Here is a 13,895-nt window from a genome sequence, read left to right on the forward strand (position 1 = left end):
ATGATAAGCAGATAAGCGATTAAGGATAATGAATGAATGAATGATCTATATTTATTTATGAGCCTTGGATTACACTGCTCGAGTTGTATGAGAGTTTATAAGTGGATGTTAAATAAATTCATCAAGAATTGTCTCTGTTTTTGGATTTTTTTCTGAAGTTTTCTTCAAGAATTCAAGTTAACACAAGGTGAGAAAATAATACAAAAGTTACAATTTTGAGGGTGAGATATAATTTAAACCAATATAATTTACAGCTAGGCCACATTGAGAACATTTGTATACATCCCAACAGGCTTGAATAAGCTTTTCTTCAATTTTTTTTCTCCTTTGGGGGCAGTTTTTCCTGATCTGAAGTGAGGGTCAAAGGACAGACGATGTTGTGCGCTGTACAGATCGGAGAGCCCTCTCAGGGCAAATTTTTCATTTTGTGCTGTATAAATATAATTGAATTGAGTCAATGACCATATACGTGTAGGTGGAGTTATAATACGGCAGGGCAGTGAAATCTATAATGAAAAATAATTGTTACACAACCCAGTTATTATATAATGTCTTTGCCCTAATTTCTGTTGATCGAAGGCAGATAAATTAAGCTGTGCTGTACTTTGCAGAGGAATCCCTGGAACTCCCCAAGGGACCCCTGGAAGTCCCCACACTGCAGACTGGGAACACACCAACCCTGCTCCAGGGTCTGCAAAGCTAGGGCACAGGGCAGGGTGAGTACTGCAACCCATATTTCAAGATTTACTGTACAGTGCACTGGTAAAGTTTTTGACATTAATCTGACAATGAAATGCCACTTTCTATTTTGAGTCATTTGCTGGTGAAGTCAGAGCTGGAGGATGATGCCCAACATGGTCAGAATGGAGAAGTTGTCAAAACCTGATGTGTGCATATGTGTGTGTTGCATTTATTACCAGTGACAGCACAAACAGTCAGTGGGATACGCATGATGTGGCATCAGCTCCAGCAGACAGACGGACTAAAATAGTGCGTTGTGTGACAAAGTGTGCCCAGCAGTGAGAGAGGATGATTTTTCCCCCTTTTTTTTTAACACCAGCTTCCTTCCTTTGGTAAATTGTAGGCCAGAGGTGGCGGAAATACGTCAGTTATGTGGGTTCTCTGAAGCTTGACTTTGTCTCTTAATTTCGGATGAAGGGAATGAGAGGGGTGGGGTGGGGGGGAGAGGAGATTTTAATCACTCCTGTCGCTTTAAGGACACTTATCAAAGCCTTCTTATGCGAATAGAAAATACCATGAGCCACTGAGCAACTGAGCAGCCAAGGGACGGACCGGAGTGGATTTATAGGAAACTCAACATTATCTAAACTGGAATAGACCGCTTCATCGCCTCATGGAGTTTGGCTTCACACTGGATGGTTGTCTTATTCGGACGCTTCGGATCATTTAGGAAATATTGCGCATAAGTAGCTCTCAGACTTGGGATCCTTTCCCCCCTGAAGCGCAGAGAGGAATATGGTTTAAAACTCACCGCGTACGGGATTATTCACTCACCCAGCAGCCACGATCGAGTCTACTTGTTCGCCAGGCGTTTTGTTTCGGACGGATAGTATCCAAAGCTCTTTATTTGACAGCCTTGGATCATGGATTGGGGTGGTGGAAAACAACAACGGGCAGCGACATGATTTCTCTGCGCTGTCTGCGGTATGCAGCGAGGTTAGGCTTTAACATCGCTTGTTATTATTCCGATGCAACAAAAGTTACAAAGCGGCTGTAATGCGTGGATTTTAACTATTTCGCCGTTTTGCACCTGCTTTAGCGGATACCGCGTCGACATAGTGCAGATTCGTGACAAAATAACGTGTGGATCCGCGTAGCTTTGCTCTCTCTCTATCGCCTGAGTGGGATACTTGAACATTTGCTTATCGTAATGGAGATTGGGGAGGTTTATACTCAAGGTCATTGAGTGATATAAGGCTATATTTGCGTTGTTATTTACACGTACACGCAGCGCTATCTTCACGTTATAGCGCAGCCTACAATTGTCAGTCCTGTGTGTGTTAGTTGTTATTACACGGTGCAGCGAGCGTTTAGGCGAGCACCCTACTGTGGAGTTCTATTTCTATTTCTTTCTCTTTTTTTGACACTGCAAGCTTTCTCTAACAACATGGATGGGAAATTGAAGCAGGGTCGGAGATGCCGGACCAAGCGGGAGAGGGTGCGGAGGTTGCGGGAGGCAGGAAGCAGAGACGCCCGCAGCCCCGACCCCAACTCCTCCTGCTCCGACAGGGAGGGACACAGTCCGGGGAGGGACGCCGCCTCCCTGCCCGGTAAAAAGGCGCCGCACCCCGCAGCCGCAGCCAGAGCCCCGCGTCCCCCCCGGCGGAAGAGACGGGAGTCCAGCTCGCAGGAGGAGGATATCATTGATGGATTTGCTATCACCAGTTTCATCAGCCTAGACCGTCTGGAGGTAAGGAGGAACCGGATCATTACCTGTTTGTGTGTGTGTGTCTGCTGCATTCTTCATCAGTGGAGTGCTTCTCAAAGTGGGGGTCCTTGAGGCCCCCCACTCACTCACCAGCAACACAAGGACTAGTCTAATTTGTCTCTAATTTACTTGAGATGATGCCAATTAGAGGCTGGATAAGGAAGACTCTTCTAATCATCTGATAGTGTAGATCAGTGATTCTCAGAGGTTAAATCCTTGTTTGATTATCATCACACAGGGCTGTTGACAGCTGTAGAGTTCAACTCTAAGCCATAAACAGCACCGATGTTCTCGTATGGGGCTACCAAGTTGGTGGAGCAGAATGTGTGTCTGTTTGGAGTCCTTGGCATGATAGTGTTTGACAATCACTGCAGCACACAACTCTGTTTGCAGAATTATTACAAGTTCAAGGCTTCCTGAACGAGATGTTAATCATTGGCAGCATATCGTTTGTTGAGGAAACTAAACAGGTGCTGTTCTGGCTCGGATTGCTTTATATTCTAATTCACTGCGAGTTGCACTCTTGACATTTTGCTCCTTGATAAACTGTCATTCATCTGTTACAGGTTGATACAACATGTGCTGATAACTGTGTTTCCGTCATTACTATGTCTGATGTCAGAGGAATGATTCAGGAAGAAAGGAGGTTCCCTTGTGACAACCTCTTATCTCTTTTGTCTCATTATGTTCCAAATGACAAATAAAACATTGCTCCCTGTGGGACAGCAGGCTGACTGACAAGGCCTGTGTTTTTTTCCATTCTGGGAATGGCAGCACTACTGTAGTTGAAATATAAATCACAAGTTTTAATAAACATAGCTAACATATTATATTCCCACTGAGGTCTGTGTATTTTAAGATGATGACCTCATTTGAAAGCCCGTGGATCATACCACAGGCCACCTCATTTCAATGACAACCTCCCATGTAGGCTTAGCAATGGTATTAATCAGTCATGATTGACTCTTGCCTCCTACATAGTGCTTAGTCAGTATAATGGCTGAATGCAGATTCGCAGCAAAATAACTGGATGCAATATAAATCAGTTGTCCGCCCGCATAAACAGCATGGAAGATTCACTCACCTCCCTTCTGTTAACAAGTTTGACCTCCCTGGGTCATCAGTGGTTATATTGCTGTTCCATTTAGCTCAGCCCCTTATGGTGCTTAGAGTGGGTGTGAAAGCAGATAGGGGAGATATAAGAGGAGATGTGTTCGTATGAATGAACCCTCACCACAAAGAACTATTGTTATCCTGTAATTAATACAAAAGGATACGACACATAACTGGAAAAAATGATGCAGCTACATGGATTAAAGCTATTTCACCTCATAAACTCCCATAATGATACCATACAGTATCCAGAGCATCATAAAGTAGAATAAACTCCCCGTTTAGTACCACAGCGAGACTACAGCAGTGCTTCCTTAAGATAAACTTGTTACTTGTTATCAAAAGTGCATGAAATCTGTGTGTCAGTGCCCATTCCTGTTGATTTGTATGAGTGCAGTGCGCTGTGATGTTGTATTTGTGAGTATTTCTGCCCTTTGTGCTGCATGGCTGCCACTTCTGACAGCTGCTGACTGTGAAAGACTTTGACGATGTCATAAGCAGCAGAGTGCTTCTTACTGGCATCTTCTGCCAGCATGCTGCTGTCTCCGCTGCTGTCAACCCCGGCGCCCTGCCTATTGACTCCTAGGAATATTCTCATGTGTGTGTTTGATACAGTTAGAGGTCATTTTTGTTCACGTCTCCCTGCCACTGTCCTGTTTGTTGCAGCGGCGGCGCAGGTTTCTAAAAGGGCTTCTCTTCGGATGCTTTATCATAATAAACACGCTGCCTCTTTGTGTTTGAGAGGGAAATTAACTCAAATAATTAATCAATTTTTGAATTACACATTCCAGAGCAGTAATAGTTTTCTTACTCAAGTGCTAAATCCATGTTGAATGAACACAGAGAAAACAGTGTGCTCTACATAGGAGCTTATGTTTCAAGGCTAAGCAAATGAGGCATGATACGGTTCTATGTGAAATGATACTCACATGCCAGCTACTTGTTGGTAATTGGTCTGATTTGCATGCAAATGGACTGCGCTTATTAAATGATGTTGGTGGATTTGGTGTAATCACATGAGAAGATGTGCATTTTTTTTGTGCTTTGCCCCTTGATTTCCCTGTACGTAGACAATGAAATGAGCATGTAGACTTTCTACATATTTAATATCCTGTTTTTACTGCAAGTGATGGCAATAATCAGATTTATTTTCAGTTAATAAGATGCATCAACTGCGAATTCAATAGTGTTTGAAAAGTGTACCCACTGGAAACATCTCATGAGCAGTCATGACTCACGCTTTCGCCTACTTACTGTATGCTTGAGTGGAGCTCATGACCTACGCTACCTGTGCTAATTGCTCATCAATTATGAGGAGGATACAGCAGCGTTGGGGCAGGGAATAGCTCTGACCTATTGCATCATGCTCCGATAAGCTCTCTCACCCTATGCAGAGGGAGTTTGTGGTCCCCCTGACCTCTTCCAAGTGACTGATGGCCAGCACGGTTGTGTTTATGTCAGGCCTTTACAATCAGGCTACTGTCTCATTAGCATTCAGCCCACATCAATATCCCATCCTCTCAGGGTTCAGTGAGCCCACATACCAATATTTACTCTATCTTGTTTCTTTTAATCTCCATCCAGGCTCTTTGCTGTTCTCTAAAGCACTCAAGGATGAACATGTTTCATAAAATCCCTGTCACCTTTGGGTTGCCGTCGCTTGATTGTCCTATTTTAGTCTGTAACTTGTGCACAGCTGCTGCTGACTGTTCATAAGAGCCCGGGGTTATGGGTCCCTCCCAGAGCACTTTGACTCTAAACACAATCTGTAGGTTGTTGTTGTTGATATTCCAGCTCTGCGCTGATAGGATCAAGCTCCCTTGATGACGGCTTAGGCTGTATGGTGGTCTCGGCCCGCTCCCGTAACCTGTTTCATTACAGCCGAAAGCAATTTGCAACCGTGGCCGCATTTGATTATAGCGTGTTTATTTGCTTTGATTCCCCCCTCTTTTCTCACAGGAAAGCCGCTTACTTACCTGTGCAAATCGACTGTACAAACACAACCGTCCTGCTTTGTCACAGGCACCTTATCGTGATTAGAGAAATGTTCAGGATGATTCAGTGATGATTCAAGGAGTGTAAGCACAGGCATTCTGTTATTGTGAGCTTTTGTCAGTAGAAAGGGAAAACCATGTATGTCCAATTTGGGTGGTTTTCATATTTCTTTCTTGGAATGAGAATTCAGATCATTTTCAGGTCATTGCCTTTTCCTGCAATTCCTCTTGAGGTACCACTTAAAAATGTTTTTTTTTAGAATAAATGTTTAAATGATTAATACTCACAAATTTCTCAAATGCTGAAAAGCAGACCTCTTGGTAGCAGAGGGTTTTCACCTGACAGCAGCGCTATAAAACAATTACCCGCTGCGGCTTAAACCCTCCAGAAGTCTCCCTCTGGGTATCGAACAAGTGAGCAGATAATAAAATGACACAATTATCCATCTGTCACAGTATTAATAAGATGTTTGATTTGCTCCATTTGCTCTGTGAGTGACGTCGGAGTGGCAAATCCCCTCTCGTTAATCCACAATCCTTCTGTTCATCTGCTTTAACATGAATTTACAGATTTGTTTGGGTTTTTCGTTCCGCAGCGTGAGTTTCTAAATTCACTCTAATGGGGATTTAGGTTCAGTTGATTTAGTGATATTACAACGGTGTCAAGGGCAGGAAGCTGAGAGGCTGGGCATTCAGACAAAAATGGCTTTCAGAAATAGAAGCTCTTGATGGGATCAAGAGTCTGTCTCTGTTTATCCAGGAAAGTTTTGCTTGCTCCTTTTATTTGTGGCCCTGTTTGACACACTCGCACTAATCATCATCTGCCGTTAACCACTGAGCAGCTCTACCTAAGCAGTATGGGGAAATTAAGTCCTGTGCCCTCAGGGAGCTTGACAGTAGTTGTTAGGGAAGCTGTGAGTTGCTGCTTCACTCTCTCCACCCATATTTTCCCAGCTGGTGCGTGGATCTAAGCCAGCGACATTCCACTTGCAAGTATGTGTCTTTCTATTTCATCAAGTGCTCGGATGAAGGCCTCAAATAAATCAATTTATTCTGAGGCTTTCGTTTAAAATAACCACGCTTGTACCCCTGCAGCTTGAGTCCCATCACATTCATTACTGCTAGCACTCAGATAGCACCATGTGTTCCTTATTAGCCATCATTAGTACAGCAACACTCAGGAGCAATTTTCTGTCAAGTGAGGACACTTAATGCCAGAACTTTACTTACCAAGAACAAATAAATGCTCTGGTAGTAGGGTTCGGAGATGTCTGTAGAATAGGTGTCCACAGTGGAACGTCATGGTGGACGGTGACAAAATCATACAAGTAAAAAGCTGTTACAGGAAGTACACTCACCGGCTGCTTTATTAGTTAGCAAGCTGTACCTAATAAAGTGGTGATGTAGTCTTCTGCTGCTGTAGCCCATCTGCTTCAAGGTTGGATGTCTTGTGTTTTCAGAGATGCTCTTCTGGATACCTCGGTTGTAACAAGTGGTTATTTGAATTACTGTTGCCTTTCTATCATCTCCAACCAGTCTGACCATTCTCCTCTGACCTCTGGCATCAACAAAGCATCAAGGCTCACTGGATATTTACTATTTTTCAAGCCATTCTCTATAAACCCTAGAGATGGTTTTCAGTAGATCAGCAGTTTGTGAAATACTCAGAGCAGCCTGTCTGGCACAAACAGCCATGCCACGTTCAAAGTCACTTAAATCATCTTTATTCCTCATTCTGATGCTCAGTTTGAACTTCAGCAGCTCGTCTTCACCATGTCTACATATCTAAATGCATTGAGTTGCTGCCATTTGATTTGCTGATAAGATTTTTGTTTTAACAAGCTGTTGCACAGGTCTACATAATAAAGTGGCCAGTGAGTGGTATATCCACATCCACATAAAAGGATGTCATATTCATCAATTCACCAGACATGACTGCGTACCGTGGACTATAAAAACCACTGCGTCCCCTTGAAAACCTTTATTTTGTCATGTGTATAAGTTATCTTGTACTTTGGATTCATTTTACCTTGATTTTTGGAAAAAGTGAAAATCCCCAGTGTTAACTTTCATTCCTCACAAAATAAATCTCTGAACCTTTGATAAATCAGAAGTGTTACTTTGTGTTGGTTTGGACAGGGGGTGGGGGAATCGTCCTGACCTGGTAGCACCCATGAAGAGATGCCATCTTCTGAGCTTCAGGTGGAATTGATGCTTTCTTGAGATTAACATCTTTCTTTTGTGGTCCGCTCTGTGCTTTTGCTCTGCAACTGCACTATCTGATTGTTGGTTAGGTAACACACTGCAAACTGATACTGACACTTGAAACCACAGCAGTCGTCGTCGTAGTAAGATGTCTTGCTTCTCTGGTGAGGCAGCAGATTTGTTGCAGGGGTTGCAGCAATCTTGCTTCGTGTTTTCTCTATCCCTGATGGTGATAGTGCTGTGCATCATATGCCGCCACTGACAAACAACTCCAGCTTTAATTAACAAGGCAACCCCCCGAGGCTGTGCTGCTCATTGGCTGACGCATCCCACGGAGAGAGCTTTCTTAATGCCAGTGGGACGTCCCCCGGCCCCGGCTCTCTCTAACTGTCACACACTGTAGGCGACAGCATGGCTGATAAATGCACGGTCACATTCAAGCCTTCTCTCTCACACACACACACATGAACACAAGATTGAACCTCCGCTGTGCATCTGTCCAAGCCATCAACCAGTGACCTAAATATATCCACCCAAGGAAGGTTCTAGTGTGTTGTGGAAGTGTGTTCATGTGGATCTGAAAGCATGGCAATCACTTTGTCAGCCTCCTCTGTAACTACAAAGCTACACTTGTATTCAGCAATGGAGGATTTATGTGACGAAAAAATAAAAGACGTGGAGAAAATGCTTCGGTTTACAGACGCAACGCATGTGTATGTAGGATTTTTAGGGCTTCAACAAACATTTTTTCTCACGACGGACTAATCTGCAGACTATTTTCTGGATTGATTGTATGGTGTGAGATAATGTGTGTCAAAAATGCTCATGAGTCCAAGTAGATGTCCTCAAATGGCTTGTTTTGTCACTCCAACAGTCCAAAACCCAAAGCTAATGCTCATATTAGAGAAGATGGAACCATTTCATCCTTGCTTCAAAAATGACAACTGTTAATTGATTCTTGAAAACTGTTGCTGATTAAATTACTGTCAGTTGACTAAATGATCAAACAATTGTTCCAGCTCTAGGAATGATATTGTATAAATGGAGTATATCCTATTGTGTAGTGGTACCAGGGATTATTTGACATTTCAGTGGCTAGTATGGTTATGCCTAGTTTAAATACTGATACCAAAACGATGCTTTTTTGATACCGTCCTCTGAGGAATATCTTAACGTGCAGCAGCACAAGAAGTTTGTGTGATTAAAATTCAGGAAAGACATCACAAGTGAGCAAAATGCAGAAGCTTGATTTAATAAAAGCTTTTGACCTTGTCAATTATATCAGTTTATCAGAAACAAAGCCCTATAAATAACAGGAGCTTTGACAGTTGTGGCAGTGAGCTGGTGGAGGAGATTTCAATGACAGCACAAAGACAAGACTGGTTTAAGGGTGTTTTTTATTGCTATTAACAGCACTATGGAGCAGTATTTTTTTTTTTGAGTGGTTCCTTGTTTTGTTTGTATGGTGCATGCACACAGTGACATGCATGCACAAGGCTGGCAACACAGGATGATACATGTTATTCTGCCTACATCATAACAATGCACCTTTATAGACAGTGAAGAAGGCTGCAAGCTAGCAGATATTGATGTTGACTTTTTTAGGATTTCAAATATTAAAAAATGCTTTGTAAATGTTTCACGAGGAAGGAAAAGTGTCAACATGCTTGTTAGACTCCAAGGATTAACTCTGTGCTTGTTGGTGAGAAACACTGGATTGAAACACAACTTGTATTTGTTTAAAAAAACAAACAGGAAAAACTCCACAATACCTTTAATAGTTGACTTCCTGCTTGAACTGCTAAATACTTAATTACTGTCTAAAGCTGGTGAAATTGTGATTTACATCAGATCCTATGAGTTCAAACAGTTTGTTAAGGGGGGTACTAATCTGAGCAGGCGTGAGGCCAGCTTTTGGCATTTGATAGTTTTCAAAGTGAGTGTTGCAGAAAAATTCCAGTCAAAAACATTTAAGTGCCAAACCCAGGCTTGGTAGGCACCAGGCGGAAGAGAGATATATCTGTACTCCCTTAATTTCTGAGGCTTTCAGCCAGCAGCACTGGTAATCTTTTTGGGAGGTAGTGGGATAAATGCATGCCGGCCCTGAAGGATCCTCTCTGAAGCGCTGTCAGTCGTCTATTTTGAGGTATCACTCCACAGTCTAAATGTACCAGTGCTAGCAAACCTCAGAATAAGAGCCTCTTTGTGTTCAGGTACCACGCAGCGTGAAGAATCACTGAAACGTGCAGACAGTACGACACATATTAAGTGGCACATGTTGCTAGCTTGTTGTCAGCATATATATCCATTTCCTGCTTGTCGTCCCGAGCCGTCTTCCATCTTCCTGTCTCAGTGTTTTCATTGCGGTGAATGACAGGATGTAATTATGCTGTGATTAAGATGCTGTCTCGGAGCCTGCGATGGATTAGGAGCTGCACTGTTAGAAGGTTCCCCGGTAATTATCCACAGCTGATTTGTCCCCTGTTTTGCCTTTCTTAACCCCTCTCCCATTCTCCAACTGCTTGATTAATGCATGTTACTAAACAATGTTAACAAAAGATATTTCATTTGAGCAATTTGCGACAAAATAAATTATTTGGAGATAACTTCACAGTAATCATATTTGTCATTCAGCTGAGGTATTTTCCTGCTCTGCGATTTTGTATAATATATAATAGTTTACTTGGTACGATACTCCGTATGAATGACTAACAGACCTGGCCTGTGAAGGATTTACAATAAAAATAATGAAAACTAAATAGAGAGGGCACTCTTTAAGTGGCTCATTAAGTAATGGCTGATTTCCTTTTCAGCCGCGTCCTTCACCAACAGAGAGCAGAGAGAGCTCTGAAAAGGCTGGCTTGCTTCAGCCTTCACATCACTTGAATCCCCTTTCAACATTTTGTTTGCAGTAGAGTGTAGGTCATTTTTTCCAGCCTTGCAGACTCATTCGGCCCAAAGGTCCGTTGACTGTTCTTACTGAGCCCTGAGCATGGAGGGGAAAGTAATAATGCTTTAACAATGCTGTCCTGCAAACCAAGGTGAACACATAAAATGACAATATTACTGATTTTATGTCAAAACCAAATCTTTTGAGGGTGCTGGTAGTTTTTGTGTGTCACTAGCAATAACTGTATCTGACATCAAAGGATTAAGCCAGGGCACATTCCATTGTGGCAATAAAAAACAAAATGTCCCGTCACTACAACCTTATGGCACCCAGTTGTCTCCATAACATCAAGGAGTTAGCAGGCTTCTCATTTTTAGATGTTATCAGCTGTGTGAACATTTATTTTGTGAGTTAGCCAAACTACAAAATGAGCTGTTGGATGTTAACCTATAAACATACAATTCAATGTGAAATGCCACTGCAGTTGCATGTTTTACTGACCAACAGAGTGACGAGTCTGTCGTCACCGGTCTGCACATGCCATTCTCCATTAATGTACAAGTCTAGTTCCAAAAGAGATCGGACTGTGTCTAGAACGTAAATAAAACAGTGTGTGTCCCAATTTGCTAATTATTTTGACATATATTCAATTGAAAACTGTACTAAGCTGATATATTTAAAGTTCAAACTAAAAAATGGAGCCTGGGAGGTGACAATATTTTATATAAAGTGTGCTTTACTAAGTCACATGCATGCTTTACTACATCATGCACTCGGTTTATTAAATTGTTTGCGTACTTCAGTGAGATGCACACCCGTTTTCTCTAACGGTAGGCACACTGTCTGTAACAAACTGGGTTAAAGTGATACCATGCTAACGTAAACGTTACTGTAAGTTAAATGTTAGCTATTGTAACTTTATATCTAACATTACAATGGCCTTTGTTACACTTGTCGTTTGAAATTTGGTCCAGCTCGTATTGTGATCGGAATTCTATTCTGGACGCAATCACAATGTCCATAATGTTAATGGGGTAGCTAAAACAACACTTGTTGTAATGCAGCTTGGATGAAAAGCTTTTTTTAAGCGAGTACAGTGAGATTAGAGAGTACATGGAATTTTGCTTTTCGTAATTTTCAGTGTGTGAGCTTTCAGGGCTAACATTTCTAGACCCTCCATTGGAATAGAACTCCCCAAAAAGCCCTTTAATGGGGGAAAATGGAAGAAACCACAGGAAGAGCAACTGTTGAGGAGATCCTTCCCCCGGGACAGACAGAAGTAAACAGTAGTTGAACTCGCTCAGTTATACTTAAAGTACATGACATTAATATTTTAATTAACTGAATCTCCAGACATTCAGAGCGGAGTAGCAGCTTGTTCTCTAGGCTGTGAAACTACAAGTTTATTGTAACCTCAGCTCAGCAGCTGAAGGGGAGGCTGAGTCAGCAGGATCAATTTAAATGATATTTGATATTTTCAGCTTTTACTTGTCAATATTACAAACTACATAGCCACGTTTAAATTTAATGATTAGAATGATTAAAAACACCCCACTGGGTGTACACAATGAATTATTGTGTGTACATTCAGTGGCTATACAGTTTCCAAAGTACTGTTTATGCTTGAATGAAACTGTGACTCAAGAAAAGCACTAATGGGACCATTTTACATGCAGAGATTCATGTTTCAAGACCTTTGTATATTATTGTGCAAGTTAGAATAAATTACAAGACATTCAGAACTGAATGAATCGCAAAATTCATTCAGATCGCAAATTAGGACATCACTGTTTAAACCTCGACAATGAAGGCTAGAAAGCAACATTTGAGTGCATCTGCAACTTGTTAATCCTGCACAGATTTTAAATCATCAAAAAAAGTTCAGATTACAAATCAGCCTCCAGTCCGCGTGGTCATGTTTTTAAGGAGGGCCTCGTTTTCAAAGGCATGACTCACACAGTCGTGACATTGCGCAGAGTCTTGCTGCATGTTTTCTTAATAGATCGCTTTTGGTGTGAAAGCAATTAGAGTTAACAGTTGTTGACATGCTCTTCTGCTGCCGACACTCGCTACCAACACCAGCTCTGAGGGGAATAGTCTTTATAGGCCAAGTGATGCTGACAATAATTGCTCAGCACTCAGCTCCCCCGTCTGAAATAAGATCCAGTGATATGTTAGTGTGCAATTTATTACAGCTCATTGTTTGTTGGTATGTTGATTGTATTCACAGCATTTAGCCTTTTCTGTGTGTCTGTGTGCTTATGTGTGGGTGCAGGCAACGCCAAATAAGGACTGTTTCTGTTTTTTTGTGATAGCTTTGGCAGCCATGTAACAAGCTGTGGCCAAGATAATAGAGCTTAGATAAGAGGGCGGTTATGCAATGTGGAATTTCTCTCTTTCCCATTGCCACTTCTGTTCCATTCACTGTCTGGATGACATTTGCCTGACAACTCAGGGCTGAGCTGCCACACTCAGTTTCCTTGTTGAAACGAAGCACCTTGTCGGCCATCCACACTTTGCTCATGTAATCTGAATGTTTGGCAGGTGGTGTATATGAGGAGTTTGTCACTGCTGACATACTGGAGGTGAAAGGACATTAGTTTGTCACTGTGTCGAGCTGATTGTTCCCCTTTTACTCAAATCTTTGTACAGCTGGTCATTGTTCTCCAATTCTGATATGATGGCTGTGGTGCAGTTTGCCTGATCCATTGGGAGATCAATTCTTCTCAGATAACCTTGTAACTGAATTGATTCTTTACTACAATCTGCAAACAACTCATCGAAGTCTATTCAAAGTTGATAGACACTGTGTCTCTTTTTCTGAGGGGCCAAGAGGTAAAAGTGTATTAATTTCCCCCATAGGCAATGTTAGATGCTTCACAATTGGAGCACTGCGGGCACAGAACTAGTTTAATCATCAGTTCAATATTAACAGCTGTATTATAAAATCTCTGGTCCTTATATAAAATTCAAAGGTGTACACTATTGTACATGAAATGGTAAGGAGAGAAGACTCACAAGAGAGCAGTTGCTCAGTTAACAGTGGGCAAAGCTAAATATTACACTGATGAGAAAACTCATAGTACAATCTGCGTCTTCGGTCCTGGGTCAATTTCAGATGAAGCAACTATGCTGTGTTTTGTTGTAAGTTTTGTTGTAAGTGTTTCTCCCAACAAGTCCGACAAACCATACACGTCCTCATAGCCAATACTAAAAGTCACCGTTTTCAACACGTGGTTAAAAT

General features: G+C 41.9%; 1 protein-coding gene across 9 annotated transcripts in view; it reads left to right on the plus strand.

Moving 5' to 3' along the window:
- The first annotated feature begins 1,213 nt into the window (after positions 1-1,213).
- Positions 1,214-13,895, plus strand: part of fbrsl1 (fibrosin-like 1) — a 311,901-nt gene continuing 299,219 nt past the window's right edge. For 5 of the 9 annotated variants that reach the window (XM_059336222.1, XM_059336228.1, XM_059336230.1 and 2 more), the window contains exon 1: positions 1,215-2,431. In XM_059336222.1, coding sequence (XP_059192205.1) covers positions 2,129-2,431 — 303 coding nt within the window. In that variant the 5' untranslated portion in view covers positions 1,215-2,128. Of the gene's footprint in view, positions 2,432-13,895 lie in introns of all 9 variants that reach the window. The other 4 variants (XM_059336223.1, XM_059336224.1, XM_059336226.1 and 1 more) reach the window with 2 other exon arrangements.

This window comes from Centropristis striata, chromosome 7 (assembly GCF_030273125.1).
Source record: "Centropristis striata isolate RG_2023a ecotype Rhode Island chromosome 7, C.striata_1.0, whole genome shotgun sequence".
In the NCBI taxonomy this organism is placed as follows: domain Eukaryota; kingdom Metazoa; phylum Chordata; class Actinopteri; order Perciformes; family Serranidae; genus Centropristis; species Centropristis striata.